The sequence below is a fragment of the Nomascus leucogenys genome, chromosome 13 (genome assembly GCF_006542625.1).
Source record: "Nomascus leucogenys isolate Asia chromosome 13, Asia_NLE_v1, whole genome shotgun sequence".
In the NCBI taxonomy this organism is placed as follows: domain Eukaryota; kingdom Metazoa; phylum Chordata; class Mammalia; order Primates; family Hylobatidae; genus Nomascus; species Nomascus leucogenys.
Genome location: NC_044393.1, coordinates 44630215 through 44646013, shown reverse-complemented (window position 1 = coordinate 44646013; position 15799 = coordinate 44630215). Strand labels below are relative to the sequence as shown.

Below are 15799 nucleotides of genomic sequence, written 5' to 3'. Positions count from 1 at the left end.
CCACCATTTGGACTTGCCTGCTTTGTCCTTCTTTGGCTTTGCAGCGTCTCTTATTCTAATAAGGCATGTATTATCCTTTTTAGAGATTTGAATAACAGAAAGTCTCACTTTCAAAATATTGCTTATAATCCCAGAGTCTACTAAATGTTCTGTGGATGCTGTTTACGGCATTCTGTTCCTTTCAAAATGGGACTGATAATTAGTAAACTGAAATTTGATTAATGTTGGATTAAGAGGTTCTGATGTCTCGCTGCAATGTGTTATTTCAGTCTGTGGGCACCAGAAGAGATTGTCTTTAGGAAACTTGTTCCCTTCTCTTTCCAGAATAGGAGGATGGGCTTAAAACCCTGACTTTTTTTTTTTTTTTTTTTTTTTAAGAATTCAGTTTGTAGTCAACAGTTTATAATGTAGGATTCAGTTTTTTTTTTTTTCTGTCTCACTATTTTTTGTTTGTTTTCTCACTTTGAAGCTAGGGCCAATGAATTAACTATTTAAGGGAGAACAAAATAAACCTGAAATAAAAGTCTTCTTCCAAAAATGCCAAGGGTGGGCCTTCCTGGTTGAGTTAGTGATTTGGCATGGATAAACGGTTCAGACAGCTTTAGATCTCACCAGGCTTTGTACTCGCTTTTGATAATATTAAGAACTCCTCTGAAAACAAAGGACCCATCTGATATAAGTATTAAAGCCTGTGAAAACGACTAGATAATATTTAAAGGGAAAATTAATAAATTTAGACTACTTTGTGCTTTTTAAAATTAAGATTTTATTAGGATTCATTAGGATTATAAAAAGTCCTGTAATGGCCAGACTTTTTCTATGCTTCATGGCCAGAAGATTCTGCATCTCTTCCTTGCCTGTGTTTTAAAATTTATAATCTTGTTTGCCTACTGCTGAAAAGTGTGGAAGAATCGGGAATAATGGCTCCCCTTGAAGCTCTGTCATTCCCAAAGTAACCATCCGAATGCTAAAGAAATATTGTCATTTATGGAATGACCTTTTGCTCTTTGAATACTCAGACATTAGATGTTAAATGCTTAGCAATCCTAGCAGCACTATGAAAAAGGTAAGTCGGGTCAGCAAATACCCTCTTGCATGCTTTTGATATGATGACCATTTCCACTTTTCTAACAGCTTTCTAATAGCAAAAATGTATTTGGGAACAACAGTGGAATTTGTGTCATCATGACCAAATGATTACGGTGCAAACCCAAGATTCTTCTGGGGCCCAGCAGGCTTCTGGTCCCTATGGAAACGAAACCTCAGATATTGTCCTCCACTCAGCTGGAGGACGAAGCGCCAGGAGGCTTTTGTGCTTGGTGAGATTTCTTCCACAACCTTCCCACAACAGACCCTAGTGCTTCCTCCAGACTCTTTTCTAATTGAGATGCAAATTAATCTCTCTGGCTGATTACACTTCCCTTAAAGCTACTGACAAATGCAGCTGTAACCAGAGTTTGCGGACTTTCCAACAAGTGACTTCAGCTGTCAGTATTTGCATGCTCAGCCAAGGCCCGCCCGCTGCAAGTCTCAGAGCCGTGGAGAGCTTCCCTTAGGCATTACAAGCCCGTTTTATTTATGTGTATACAATTTACATACAATTAAGAGTTAAAAAAAAAACCCCACAACTAGGTCCCTAGGATTTATAAATGGACTCTGACAATGAAATTAGGCCTTTTCAGACACTTCTTTCTGACCCAGGTCTAGAGAGTCACTCCTTTCTCAGGAGGCCAAGGCTTTGATGGTACATTACATTTCCCTCCCACTTCCTTCTTGTCTGCAAGGTTTCTGACTTTAACAATGTTTGAATTCAATCTCTCTTTCAAAAACCAACTAAATAAACTTACGGCTCTAAGAAAATGGGATCACTTCCTTCATAGTGATCTCAATAAGATTCTGTTAATTTCAAATCAAATATGAAGTTACCATTCTAATTGCCAAGATTCCCATATAAATGTCCTTCAATAACTTAGGGGTGATAATGTTAGAATGATTATTTAGAGCACATAAAAAATATGCACAAAACACCCAGTAAGAAGAAAAAAACACAAAACCCAATTTTTCGGTAAAAATTATTTGCTTCCTCTTGAATCCTATCTGTTTTTGAGTTCCTACTATGTGTCAGGTGCTATTTTAAGTGTTCAGGACCCAGCTGTAAACTAAACATTCAAAAATGGAAAAGAGAGAGTTAATGTATATTTATATACATACATATGCATACATATTCTATTCCTAAGGCTATATTTCACCTTGGGCAATTAAGGCTTTCAATTTTGAAAAAGTATCATTTTATAAAATATGATTTACTTTTGACTTCTGTTTTCCAAAATGTTTCTTACCAAATTACTCTCCAGCTTCTTCCCTTCCCCCGCAGGCCTTCACACACACACACACACACACACACACACACACACACTTATACTAGGGGACAGCAGCAGAATGGAAACAAGGCCCCCACTGGGAAAGCCAGCACTGTGGCAGGAGTGCCACATCTGAGACAGAGGACAGAGGAGGTTCAGGCTGGCAAGGAGTGAGTCAGAGCAGAGACGACTATGGGAGGGTGAGGGGTCCTTGGCACAGGAGGGCCTCAAGGGCAGTGTGAAGGGTGGGGTATAGCAGAGTGGCTGAGAGGGGACTCCCAGGTTAGGGGTCATCCCAATGGGAAGCAGCATGCTCCCTATGATGGCTGGCAGTGAGATGCAGTGACCCACTGAGGATGGAGCTGAGAGAGGAGGGCAAGAGAGGAAGAAGGAAGAATGAGGCTGTTCTTGATATTCCCCTAGGCGGAGAATCAGCCTGGTTTCTCCACAGGCTGTGAGGTTGAGAATAACTTCTGAAGGGATGGTCTTTTTTCTAACAGTGAGATGTCACTCTATAGCAAAAATAGCAGAGTGTACCGCCTTCTCTCAAGATTTCTCCTGCACCTTCGCACTTCTCACGGGCCTCATTTCCATGCACCGAGAGTGGAGGGCAGCTCCCACCCCAGGGAACCAGCCTTTCACACAGAAGAGGACCTTCTGCAAGGCACTGAATGAACAGCATTATACCAGCCTTTATTTTAATACCCACAATGGTAAAAAAGGAAATATTTCCTGAGGCCTAACTCCACAGTTAGGTGGTTCCAGTTTTTACAACAGAGGTTTGAAACTCCAGTATTTGCAAGGGCCAGGCTGATAATATAAAACAATTACAGGTAACGCTTGCTGGGCTTTCACCAAGGAACAGGCACTGTTTTACCTGCTTGGCCCATTAGCCCTCTCACCAACTCAGAGAGACCAAATGGTGGGTGCCATGGTGGTGGTGCCTGGCACCAGGCCTCAGCACTGGGGAGACACCAGGAGGGACTGTGGTGACCAGCACAGCACATATTCTGTGGAGAGACTGATTGCTGTCAGTAGAAGGAAGGCCCTGCAGGGTCAGATACTTTGATTCTTCAGAAGTCAAAAGTTTAGATTTTTTAAAAATGCAACTCTCCCAATTTTTCAGCATGGCTGACAAACTCAATTTTTAGTTTAGTTTTTTGGTAATGTGAGGAGGACAACTGCAGTTAGAACAAAGCCCATCTGTGGGCTGGATTTGGTGTGCTGGCAGCTGGTCTGCCCACTCTGGTTTTTGAATGTTTGACTTGACACTGAGGTAAAGCTGCTTCCTGGTTGCCTCTATTCACTGGTCACAGTTCTGCAGACTGACATCCTCTTTTAATACCTCTCAGACTCCTGAAACAATTACTTCTTGGTTTTAATGGCTCCCCATTTGGTTACAATTTCTCTGGATTGGCTCTGGGTTGGTCGAGGTCCCTTTTAAAATGTGGCCCCAGGGCTGCACACCACCTTTGGATGCTCCCTGAGGCTGCAGGAGCACAGGCCATAGTTCCTGTGACTGGACCTCATGTTTCCTATGCCAGAGGTCTCAAGAGAATGCTGGTGTGGCTGGCTGTTGCATCACTCTCATCTCTCATCTCCAATCTGTGGCCAATCGAAATCCTCAGACATTGTTCACAATGACTGCTGTGAAACCACATCACTCTCACCCTGTACTCAGGCAGCTGATTATCCAAAGCCCAGTACATAACGTTACATTTTGCCCTCTTAAACCTCATCTTGCTGGCTTGGGCCTGGAAGTCTCTCATCTGTTGAGATAATCCTAATGTGTGACTTTGCATCGTGTCAAATTAGTTAACCCTCTCAGCTTTCTGACAAATGGTGGCTTGATAAACATGTTTTAGACCTTTGTGAAAGTTACTGAAAAAACTGTTGACTGGAAGAGGGGTTAACAGCAAAGCTGTGGCATCGAAACCATACAAGACACACAAAGCTTCGCGCTGACTGGTGCCTATGAATTAATGCATCTTAGATTTGGCCACAGTGAAATCACTCAACTCTCAGGGGCCCATATTTCTCTCTTATACCTGCCAGATGATAATATTTTATTTTATATTTTAACAAAATCAAGATGTATATGCTTCCTCTAATCTCTGAAAATAGTAATCTTATAAAACACACAGTAAGTGTGTTTGGGATACTTTATTCTTTGTCAACATACTCATTTCCAAAGGCTCACAAGCTATTTAGTAACCTAGTCTAATAATTTTACAAAGGATCCATGCAACATTCCAAAATTCATCCTTTAATCCTTTTTGAAAACAAAGAAAATATTTTCCTTTTTCCAATTTTGTGTACATTCTTTATTCTACGTGATTTCTAAAAAAATATTTCTTGTGGTTCTGAGATTATTTGTTCTACAGCCAGATACAGGTGGCCCTGAAGTCTGGAGCTTACCTGCAAGAGCCACAGATTGATTGATTGATTGATTGATTGTATTCTTAGCAACTTGAGTTTTAATTCATCTACTCAGGCACTTCTCTGTCCCTTCCCATTTGAAGGAGATGTGATAGAGAAGATGGAAGTCATTGAGATACTGGCTAACAGTGCCCACCTGCTAATTTACAGAGTCAGGAGCTCCTCTTTGAATCTTGATGTGAGTATTTTAACTATGAACGCATCAGAGAACGCAACCTTGTGCAGCTATATTGGTTGCTCCTCCATGCCTCCCCTTTTTCTTTCTCAGAGGAATAATTTTAAGTTTTTAATAAAAATCCCCTTATTAAAAATCTCTAATTCCTCATTACTTTTTACAGTCTCAACCTGCCCAGGGGAATATGCAATTTCTTCCTCTGAACTCTTCTTTTTGTAAGGTGCTTCCCAAGTGTCTAGGGTACAGGTCTACCAACATTTTTTTCCCATTCTTCTTCTTCTTTTTTCCTTCCCATTCTTATACAAACTCTAGTGAAAGCTCATGACTTTTTGCAACATCCAACATCAAAAATCCATTCCTTCAAATTACTAAGAAATGGATCCAAAACAAAAATAGTAGTGCCTCTTGTTTGCATCATCTCTCTTCTGAGAGATGAGATTGTCTGCCAGCCAGGAATTTATCAAACACATGTCACCTTTGGTTGAATGTATGTCAGAGCTGATATCAAGTAGTAGAAATCCCCACTACAGCTATATTTTGCTTTGGGCCTGTTTAGAAATTTGGATTAGAAAAGCATGGCCATCCTCCCACCTGGGGGTATAACTCCATTCTGGCTGCCGCTCTTAAATGCAGCCCCTCTCCCCATGCATTTTTCATTCACAGGCACGTGTTGATCTCACTCAGGAGTGTTTTCTTTATGGTGCTGCTATTATCTGATATGTTTTAACATCTTACCTTGCAGTAATTCAGTTCTAGGTCCTCTTATACCCAATCCTCCAGGTGAAGACTTGAGTCTGCTAGAATCAGTCATGAATAAAACCACCCAGTTGGATGTCTCTTTCTTGGCCAGTCTGCTGAAACTAACCCTTCATTTCTCTCTTTCCTGCTTTTCTGTGAAACCACTCTCTCCTATTCCCCTGTCTTTCTTTATCTCTACCCCCTCCTTTCAAGCCATTTCTTCAAATGGCCCAGAGAGTTCTGTCTGCGATTCTGTTCTCATACCACCAAGAGACTACTGTTCTATTCTTCTCATGTTCTCCACACCCCCGCACATCTAGCAGGTCCTACACTGACTTAGTCCACCTCCTTTACCTAGATATCCAATCCATCATCCATCCCCTGCCACTGCCTTCGATGAGACCCCCGCTCTCTCTCAGAACCCCTTCCATGGCCCCTTAAATGCTTTCAACACCTCCATCCTGTGTGTGTGTGTGTGTGTGTGTGTGTGTGTGTGTGTGTGTGTGTTCTATACTCTGTCATATGGAAGCATCTGTCATTCTCAAATGTGATGATATGATGTGCTCTTTCAAAGCCTGGTCCATGAACAAACATTGGACCCTCATTTGGAGTATCTTCACATTTCTATTCCTAGTGGCAACGACCGTGGCTGGCACATGGCAGGTGCACTGTAAATGCTGACGAATGCTAACTGGTGCTGCCCGGCAAAATAGAACACATGGTACCATTTGACTTCTTTTCTGAAATGTATGGAGATTAATGGAAGAAATTAAAGATCTGTCCAGGAAAAAGAACCAAAGATCCCACTGAACAAGAAAGAAACATGGTTGTTATAGCTTTAGGGAGAGGAGTCATTTTTGAAGATGTGAAAATTCATAGCAGAATTCAGCAATGAGATTCCAAAGTAATGGGTCTAAGAGAGAGACACTCTGGTACTATCAAATACATATGTTAACTGAAAATGAAAGTACATTTCACTTGTGAAAGAATGAGATACAAAATTATTTTTTCTTAGGCAGCCCAGTTCTCTCCATCAAATGCTGATAGTTACAGCGAGTAGAGATGGTGAATGCCACTGAGACTATTGTTCTATTGAAGTGGACGTTTATTTTAAAAAGCCACCATCTGTTTGATTCAGGGTGAACTCCTCCTAACGGGCACACTGCATATTGTGTGGCAACCTTTTCCCTGAAACAAGTTATTTGATGAGGAGAATGAAAACCTTGGCTCAAATGGTTGTGGAAACGTCTATCAGTTGACCACGGTTTGATTTTGGAATCTTTAGTTGGCTTGGGAATGGTAAATATAACATGTGGCAAGCTTCCCATTTACAACCCTCTAGGCACAGGAATAGGCTCTTTGATTGCCCATGAGGGATAGAAAAAGCAGATGGCAGGTGAGTTGGCCCTCATCACTCAGAAAAGCAGTGGCTACAAGATGAAGGCTCCACTTGACAAATTTGATTTAGCCTGCAGAGGACATCACAGGAGAACCCAGGAGGGACAAAGGGGCTGGGATGAACCGTTCCTGGGGGTGCTTTCCAAAGATACCCCTACTGTGCTTACATTTTTTTAAATCATGTAAGACAATGGTATTTTTCAGTCTTCCATGTGCCTTTGCTGCAGAGTTCCAACTGTTAACTCAGCCAAGGGCCCCCAAATAAGAACTCCTTTGATATTGATTCTAACTGCATTTACTTCTCAAAAAGACCCCCAAAGGGAAAATTTGCTCCAGCAATGCCCCCATCCTCAGCTTAATTAGAAATGTTTCATTTTCTTAAACATAGTGAACAAAATTAATATGTAACTGCCCACATTTCCACTTCTAGTTAAATATTATAAAAACTGAAGCCCAACTGACATAATTTTAAGGCAGTTAAGTATCAGTCATTAGCTGGGGAGAGGACAGAGAGATAAGAATAATTACTCCAAAGTAATTCCATTGGCTCGTTTCTTTAGTTGTCATCAGGTTCAATGTTTGGTTATGCATGTCCCCTCTCTAAAAGATTTATACAAGGTCTCAACTAAACATGTCCTTTGTTATAAAACAGTCATTCTGATCCCTAGAAAGTGAATGACATTTGGATGAAATGAGCAGTTTGGCAATGTTTTCTACTTAACAAGTGTAATCTAAATATCAGAAACAAAATGGGGATACAGGGTTGCCTATATAAAACAGTCTGAGTTGACAAAGAAATGTCCCTTTCTTTGTCGGCATTCACCACTGTACCTAGGATCCCAGGGAAACAGGTAATAGTAATTCCTTTTCAGAATTTTTTTGTCTTGTAAATGAACTTTTCTTGTAGGGCTGTTCATACAAGCTGCTTTATTTAGTAACAGATCCTGGCTCATATGCCAATACAATTTTGCCAACGGATATGCTGCCAGGCTTTAAGAAGGGAATCAACGCTAATAAACACCCAGGAATAGAGATCCCCACCTTGTACTGGGGTGTTTTGAGATAGGCTGCAGGCAGGGCTCCATGGGCGTGTAACCTGAACATCTGCATATGGGAAGTGTGTTCCCCTTATGTTGAGTGTTCATGGGGGCTGACTCCCCTGAGGAGTCACAGTCTCCTGATTCAGAACTTGCTTAAAACGCAGAAAGAAAGCAGTAGTGTCCCAAGAAACATGAACACGAAGGAACCCTATAATATCTTTTCATAGTTGTGTTACTTCCCTGTATTAGCTGACCACTTATGGTGACAATAAAGGAAAGGAAAAAGCATAGCCTCTATTCCTGTCAATCCTCTCTTGCTAATCAATAAACTGATACTACAGAGTATTGGTAGAATATGTGCACATAAAGAGTGAAATACTCCGTTGGTTTTGTGTGGCGTTCCCACTTTTCTGGTAAGAACAAAATATATACGCATGCATGAGCTATGAAATATGAATTGCATAATTTTGGTGATGCCATATATAAGCTAAATACTCATATTTGCATATTAAACTGGCATTGCACAATATAAAGAAAAACGGTATGTCTGCAAACATACCACTCCAAACATGCTTGATCTTGTCTGACCTCAGAAGCTAAGCAGGGTTGGGCCTGGCTAATATTGGATGGGAGACGAGTGCTAACAGTTTAGGGGCTGGGTGCAGTGGCTCACACCTGTAATCCCAGGATTTTGGGAGGCTGAGGTGGGTGGATCACTTGAGGCCAGGAGTTCGAGACCAGCCTGGCCAACATGGCAAAACCCCATGTCTACCAAAAATACAAAAAATTAGCTGGGTGTGGTGGCATGCACCTGCAATCTCAGCTACTTGGGAGGGTGAGGCAGGAGAATCACTTGAAGCCGGGAGGTGGAGGTTTCAGTGAGCCGAGATCATGCCACTGCACTCCAGCCTGGGCAACAGAACAAGACTCCATCTTAAAAATAAATAAATAAAAAAAAGACAATGCTAACAATTTAAATTTTTAACATTTCTTTACTTAGAATAACATTAAATAGCAAATAAAAAATACCACAACAAGTTGAGAGATTGCAGACAAATGGGAAAACCTTTACATTTTAGGACCTTTAAAGGCACTTTTTCCTATTTTTTGAAAAAGGAGCCCTATATTTTCATTTTGCACTGGGACCCTCAGGTTATACAGCCAGCCCTGGTTCTAGGTGTGCCCAAGGTACTGCTGATCTCCTCAGCCCTTGGGGAGATTACACATGCTGGGGGTGGTGGGCCCTACACTCCCTCCCCACTTATTGCACCTGACATCAGGCAGCTGTGGGAGTTTACTCTGGATGCTGTACTAAGATGAGAACTTCCAAGGTGGGCATGAGCAGAAAGAGTTAGGGAAGCTTCACTTCCTCAGGGATCAACCAGAACACGATCTCTGCTGGAATCTAGCTCTTGGGTCCATCACAAACACCTGATGGACTTGAAAATGCATACAATCCTGGAAAAACGCAAGTTTATCACGCATGAACAATCTGAGTCCTTGCACCCTCGGCCTGGAATGCCATCCCTGCTCTCTGAGGACCGCTTCTCTGTCATCCCTCCAATTTCAGCCCAAATGCTCTCTCCTCGGAGAGGCCTTTCTGTGTCCTGACCCTTCTTTACCCAAACTCTCTATTTATTAAAAGTTTCTTTACAGAACTTCTCTCAATTCGTGTATGTTTTTATCAATGTGCGGGTTTTCTCTGTGAAGCATGTAGGCACAAACCTGGTCTACCTCTCTCTCTGCTGTAGCCTCAGCTCTTAGCACTGGACTTGGCAATAGTGAGCCCACAGTAGTTGTTTGGAAAATGAATAAATGTAACAAGACACCTATAATTAGAATTTGTTAAGTTATTCAGTGGTTTTCAAAATTCAAATCTAAGACTTATCTCAATGATGCAGCAAATTTCAGACATAAGGTATGACATAATCAATGGAGTTTAGACTTTTGTCAAAAGTCATATATGGACTTGGATTTAACAAAACATAAAGGAAATAATTATTAATAGCTTAGGTAGATTTTTTTTTTTTTTTTTGAGACAGAGTCTTTCTCTGTCGCCCAAGCTGGAGTGCAGTGGTGCAATTTTGGCTCACTGCAGCCTCCGCCTCCTGAGTTCAAATGATTCTCCCACCTCAACCTCCCGAGTAGCTGGGACTACAGGCGTGTGCCACCACACCTGGCTAATGTTTTTGTATTTTTACTAGAGACAGGATTTTGCTATGTTAGCTAGGCTGGTCTTGAACTCCTGACCTCAAGCGATCTGCCCACCTCGGCCTCCCAAAGTCTGAGATTACAGGCATGAGCCACCGCACCTGGCCTACAGTTCTTAAAATTAGTAATTTTTACAGAATAAAAACCCAAAAACCCCTCCCCTTTTTCTTATTGTTTTCCATTTTATTTGTTTTCTCTTATTATATTCCTTATTTCTGTCCTGAATATTAGCCCTTCTGCAGACAGAAATTAAAAGAATAGAGTAGTTAAATGATTGCAAAGTTTTCCCCACTAACTCCATCTCTATAAAAAATTAGGTGTAACAGTTGATTTCTTGTTTTAAAAAATTTATTTGAATAACACCAATTAAATTTTCTCCAGGTACAAGACAAAAAAAAGTTTAAAATATTGATAATGATCAACATAATAGTTTTTTAAATATTTTTCCTAATTTCTGTACTATATTGTTGTTTGAGATGTCAAGTTAGCTATTTTGTGAGTTAGAGTACATTTACTAACACACAATAACATCAGTAGCCCTAGCTGGTATCCACATTAGTCCTGATGTGTCACTGCTTGAAAAGTTTTCAAAGTGATGCTGAATAGTATCCTTTGAACTTTTAAAAATACCATTTTCCCTAAACCTGATTATTTTAATTGTATCACATTAATTCTTATTTGAGAAAGCAGTGTTAAACAAAATAACAAAGCAAATATTTCATAATGAGAAGTTCAATAAGTAGAGAAGGTGACATGACAAAAGTCACAATGGAATTAATAATAAAATGGAATTTTCTCATTTGTAAAATAAGATTTTTTTTTTTTTTTTTTTTTTTGCTGCCTTGGTCCAACATACTTAACTGATGAGTGCCCAGCTCGTCCTAGTTGACACACAAACTGACAAACTAATCGCTGAATAGTTCTTTCTCATTTCTGCCAAGAGGCTCTTTTTAACGGTATGTGAAATAAAAACTCCCATGCTGAAGGCCAAATTGACACCAGCCATAAGATTACGTCTAGAGTGTTGTGGAAATCACTGCAAAGAATGCCATCTCCAAAACACTCACCACCAGCCTGGACAAAGCATGAGACAGTACACTGAAGGGAATAATCCTGCCCTGGCCCCCAGGGGAGGGACCAGATGGGACCTAATAGCTCTTTTCTACTACTCATTTCTATGATAATTTTAAGTTGCCACATGGCATATGTATTTTTTTTAATCTAAAGGCAGAATATCAGTCACTGAAGTGACCAGGATTTTAATGAAAGGTATTTTTTCATGAACCATATCTATTCACATGGGATAGTTTTCATCTACTCCCAACTCTCACTTGCTATAGCAACACATCACTATCAGGTTGGAAGAAGTATATATAGAGGTCAAACACAATATGTTTCAAATTATTATCAATACCAATCAGAAACAAAGAGATTCTAAGTTTTATTAGGAGGTCAATTTTTTTTTGCATCAATTTTATGAGGTCACCCATCTTAATCTCTTTTTCTTATAACTTGAGATCATGCTTGAATTTAAGGATTACGGCAGGCCAATTAATGTTTGAGGAAAAAATTTTAGGAGTGAAATTTATTCTGTTTTTGGAAACAAAATCAGGAACAAGAGAAGAAAATATCAATGATTTGGGAAAATTACAAAAGAATTTCTAGCTATTCCTATTGATAAGTCCAAATGCAACTTAATTCAGGACATCTTTCCCTCTCCTCTCAACCAGATGCAATTTCTATCTCCTCTGATCTTCCAGAAACCTACTTGCACTTCTCAGGTGGTACCTGCCACATTCTTTGATTTATTAGGGTCATTTCATTTGCTTTGGTTTCTGGTAGGCATTCTGAATGAGCGATAACGTTTTGCTCAGCATCCCACCTTATACACAATGGGCTGCCACAAATAAGAGGGATACAGGATGAGACTGAACGTGGGGCAAAATACCTAAGGAGGTATGAGCATCTCATAATGGTCACAGCTTCTCAGACACAAACGTATGTGAGTAAATTATGAAAGTAAACTCTAAGTTTAATGCAGCATAAAATTATTATATTTAATATAAATTAACAAATGCTATGAAAAACCACTATGTTATTTTTAACAGAGGTTGAAAAAAATTCTCTTCCCTCTTCAATTCAGTTTTGAATACTTACCTCTTATGAAAAACTGCCAGGAATCTTGATTCTGGGGTGGTTAGTAAGTTACATATTTAAAGCAAAAAGATACAAGCTCTGGTAGAGTGGGATGAGGCACTTCACAGCCCTGCTGGCGTTGATGCACGTGGCACATACAAGGCTTGGCAGCAGCTTCCCACTCACTATGGCTCCATCAAACAGAGGCCCAAAAAATGGAACCTGTTGATTTGAAATGGAAAAACAAATTTTAAAAACTGATAAAAGTCAAATCAAAGATATGAGAGTAGCTGAAAGATATCAGACCTGCAATGAGCATGTAAGCTGTCACCCACAGAGCAGACACTGACCTTAACAGGACACAGGTCCAGGGCTTTCAAATTGAGTGAAGCAGGACTGCTCCACAATGCTCCTCTACTAGGGATTCTCCAGCAAAACTTTCAATGACAAAATTTTACCAGGTTCTTCGTTTTTTCTCTTCTGCTGTCATTTACAGAAATGGTGCTGCTCTTAAGTGCCTACATCATGTGAATTATGCATGATACACAGACATGCTTCACTGCACACTATCCTTGCATCTGTCTGAAACTAGTTATGGAACTGGTAATGTTCCTGCCATGGGTCCTGATGTATATTAACTCTTAAAGGAGATGATGATGATCCCTGTCAACAACTACAAAGTCCTACACAGTCCTCATTCTTCTTGACCTTTTCCCCCTCTGCTTCCAAGATACTGCATTACCTTCATTTTCTTCTACTTTTTTTGAGACAGGGTCTCCTTCTCTCACCCAAACTGGAGTGCAGTGGCACAATCATAGCTCATTGCAGCCTGGAACTTCTGGGCTCAAGCATCCTCCCACCTCAGTCTCTTGAGTAGCTGGGATTACAGTTGCACCACCACACCCAGCTTCTGTTTTTAATAGAGACTGGCTTTTCTTAGCTGAACCCATTTCTCTTATGTGGAAAACTCACAAGTTTCTGTACTTGCCTTTTTTGGATTTATTTCTTCTCTCTCCTTTTTCCCCCAATAGAATTTCTTTAATTTTATTCAGTAACATGCAGATTGTAAGCTCCATGAGATCACAATTCTTACATGAGCTCCATGAGATCATGTAACTCATATTCATTCACTTATTACTCACCTATTCATGTATTCAGAAAATATTTATTATGTGTTGCACACTGTTCTACTCACTGCAGAAACAACGGTTAATAGTACAAAAATCCCTGAATTTATTGAGCTTGGAATTTATTGGAGATTTCAGAGAATAAACAGTATAAACATATAAAATATATGATAGGCAGGAAAAGTGCTAAGGTAAAAATAAAGCAGGGAAGAGCAATATAACTTTATTTTTGGGCGGGGTCTCCAGTTGGCTCTAATGGCCAGGGTGGGCTTTAAGGAGAGGATGACATTTCAGTAAAGGCCTAAAGAAAGTGATGAATGAACCACAAGCTATGAGAACATCTAATGGAAGAACATTCCAGGCAGAGTAACAGCACAGGCCTTGTCGTGGGAGTAGAATTAGCATGTTTAAGCAACAGCAAGGAAGTCACCATGGCTGGGGCCAAGTGAGTAAAAGGAAAAATTAAGAGTTAAAGTTAAGCAGGTCACAAGGGAGCTTTATAGGAAGTTTTAAGGGTTCTGGATTTCTATTCTGAGTAAGATTAAATCCTCCTGAGGGTATAAGGAAGCAGGGGATATGATCTAATCTACATTTTTAAGGTATTGTTTTGGCACCTGTATTGAGAAAACTGCAAAGGGGAAGACTAGCTGGTGACTACTGAATAACCTAGGCAAGAGATGGTAAAGGCTTGGATCAGAATGGCAGCAGAAGTGGAGAAAGGTGACAGATATATTTTGAAGGTAGAGTTGTCAGGATTTGTTGAGGATGGTTAATGAGGTGGGAGAGATAGAGAGGTGTCAAGGATGATGCCACAGTTTCTGGCCTGGCCACTGGAAGGCTGGAGCTACGTTTTCCTGAAATGGAGAAGACTGAGAGGGAGCATCAGTAGCTCAATTTCAGACATGCTAAGTTAGAGATGCCTATTGGGTATCCAGTGATGATGTATTGGGCAGGAGTAGCTATACCATGCTAGAGTCAGGGGAAAGGCCTAAGTTGGAGCTGTTCACTTAGAGATGATGTTTCTAGCCATGAGATCAGATAACATCAACAAAAGATCAAGAAAAGAGACTCAAGGGCCATATCCTCTGGCCTTCCAATGTTTAGAGCTTAGAGACATGAGAAACAATTAGAAAAGAAGGAGTGGCTGGAGATGGAGGAAGAAAACCCCTTCTGAGTAGCACTGTACCTGACACACAATTGGAAGGCAAATACCTGCTAAATGAGTTACATTCATTAATATTTTAAATAATTTAAATTAATGAATGTGGGTCTCCATCCTAGGTCTTTAAACTTTTCTCAAAAACTATTTATTTGTAAAGCCCCTTTTCTGTGGTTGGCATTGGTGAAGGGGCTTGGGATACAATAATGAATGATAGAGGCCCATAAAGAGCTGACATGGTAAGAAAACTAATATCTCTCAGCAGTGATGCAAAAATCCTTTATAAATTTTTTGTAAATTAAATCCAGCAAGATAAAAAAGGACAATATATCTTATCAAGCAGAATTTTCCATTGGAACTCAAGGTTCATTTAACATTCATAAATCCATCAGTGCAATTTATTTTTGCAATGTGCAAAAATCCACATTGACAAAATACAGAATAAAAACTATATAACTTTAACAGACACAGAACAAGCATTAAATAAAATTTAACTCTCACTCACAATTAGAAAAACAAAACAGAACAAAAACTCTCAGCAAACCAGGAATAGAAGGGAAATGCCTCAATTTAATGAGCGCTTAAAGGGGGAAAAAGGTGTCATAATTAATGATGAAAGATTAAGTGTTTTCTAAAAGGGATCTGAAAAGGCAAGGATGTCTATGTTCACCTCTTCTACTCAACATTTTTGAAGATCCTAGTCACTACAATAAAGAAAATTAAGGGAAAGAAAGAAGAAGGGTAGGAGAGAAGAGGGGAACATAAAGGTTAGAAAGAAGTAAAACTGTTTTTATTCACAGGTAACGATTATGTACATGAAAAGTCCAAAGAAATTTAACTAGATTTAGTGAGTGAATTTTGATAAGCCTCAGAAAACAATATACTCCTCAAATCAGTTATATTTCTGAATGTTAGCAACCAATAATTGGGAAAAGACATGTAAAAATGTTGTTTATAACTGCATCAAAACAGAATAAATTTGATAAAAGAATGTGCAAGACATCTATATTGAAAAC

At 39.8% G+C, this 15799-nt stretch overlaps 1 protein-coding gene across 4 annotated transcripts in view; it reads right to left on the bottom strand.

Moving 5' to 3' along the window:
* The window catches only part of RALGAPA2 (Ral GTPase activating protein catalytic alpha subunit 2), a 332102-nt gene that overhangs the window by 69746 nt on the left and 246557 nt on the right, over nucleotides 1–15799 (bottom strand). For all 4 annotated transcript variants that reach the window (XR_004032895.1, XM_030825210.1, XM_030825211.1 and 1 more), the window contains one exon: nucleotides 12592–12719. Coding sequence is in view for 3 of the 4 variants with exons in the window: in XM_030825210.1 (XP_030681070.1) it covers nucleotides 12592–12719 (128 nt within the window). In the remaining variant the exon portion in view is untranslated. The remainder of the gene's footprint in view (nucleotides 1–12591; nucleotides 12720–15799) is intronic.